The 1,498-nt window shown below is 48.1% G+C and overlaps 1 protein-coding gene across 1 annotated transcript in view; it reads right to left on the bottom strand.

The window, feature by feature from the left end:
* Window positions 1–1,498, bottom strand: part of LOC106809189 (gamma-aminobutyric acid type B receptor subunit 2-like) — a 45,548-nt gene that overhangs the window by 15,671 nt on the left and 28,379 nt on the right. Inside the window, 1 exon segment of the mRNA XM_014812183.1 lies at window positions 986–1,136. Coding sequence (XP_014667669.1) covers window positions 986–1,136 — 151 coding nt within the window.

Genomic DNA, 1,498 nt, shown 5'->3' with positions numbered 1-1,498 from the left:
CCAATACCATGCTCCTATATACACAGCCACCAACATGCACATACATATACCCTGCTGATACCGCGCTCCTGTATACACAGCTATCACCACGCACATATACCCTGCCAATACCATACCTATATTCCTATCCTGAATAACCATGCACCGTATATATATATATATATATATATATATATATATATATATACACACGTTTATCTATCTATACACACGTATTATATCTATTTACGCGTGTGTTATATGATATCTATGCATGTCCCATCGTACGTTAGCAATGTACTGTGGTCATATAACACGACCCTAGTGCTAGGCCCTCCATGCGTTTGTCAAAACAGCGCGACGACAGCGCGCATTCATGCGGTGCGGCCGCAGTGCGAACTACTCGTGATTTCCTACCGCGATGACATCACCCGGATTACGGCTCAAATCGCGAGCAGTTTACAGCCGATCGACGACAACGACAATTTCTCGCTAAGACCTTCGTCACGGTGCTAATCCCCTAATTGCCAGCTTGCAACTGCAGCTGCCCCGCATCCCGTCACCAGGCGAGCTGTCGTGCGAATTAGAGGCGCACTGACGGCCCGTGTTGAGCTGCGACTGCTGCTGTTGTTGTTGTTGCTGCTGCTGCTGCTGCTGTCGCTGCTGATGTTTAGTTGTTGTTATTGTTGTTGTTGTTGCTGTTATTGTTGTTACTGTTATTATTATTATTATTATTGTTGTTGTTGTTGTTGTTGCAGCAGCCACCGCCGCCGCTGTTGTTGTTGTTGTTGTTGTTGTTGTTGTTGTTGTTGTTGTTGCTGCTGCTGTAGTAGTAGTAGTTGTTGTTGTTGTTGGTGGTGGTGGGGCTGCTGCTGTTGCTGTGTTTGTGTGCGCGCGTGCGTATGTGCGTGGTTGCCTTGTATACGTGTACATGCGTATGAATGCGAAAGGTTGTGTGCGCGACTGTGTGCTCTGGCGCCGGTAGCGCGCATCAGACGGAGCCTACCTTTGATTTCTGTACTTAATATTGAAGATCAGGAAGGCGAACGCTAGCACGATGCCGACTCCAGCGAAGGCCGCCATCACGAGGAACAGGCTGAGTCGCACGACCACGGGCAGGATCACCTCTCTCACCGAGTCCACTGGAGGTCCGCCACCTAAACACACGCCCACATACATATATCATTAGTAGCGGACAAACTCTTTAGGTTTGGACTTCTGTGCTACTGCTATGGTAAAAATAACGAAATCACAAATACGCACACGCACGTGCGCACACATGCATATACACATGCACGTACATATAAAAATAAATACCCGCACACGTACCGGCACGCACGCACACACGTACACACGTATGCACGCACACACATACACATACACACACACACACACACACCCTCACACATGCACAGATATCTAGAGAGAGAGAACACACACACACACACACACACACACACACACACACACACACAACACACACACACACACACACACACACACACACACACACACACAC

Source organism: Priapulus caudatus, unplaced genomic scaffold (assembly GCF_000485595.1).
Source record: "Priapulus caudatus unplaced genomic scaffold, Priapulus_caudatus-5.0.1 Scaffold335, whole genome shotgun sequence".
NCBI classification, from domain to species: domain Eukaryota; kingdom Metazoa; phylum Priapulida; class Priapulimorpha; order Priapulimorphida; family Priapulidae; genus Priapulus; species Priapulus caudatus.
This window is presented reverse-complemented; position numbering and strand designations above follow the sequence as displayed.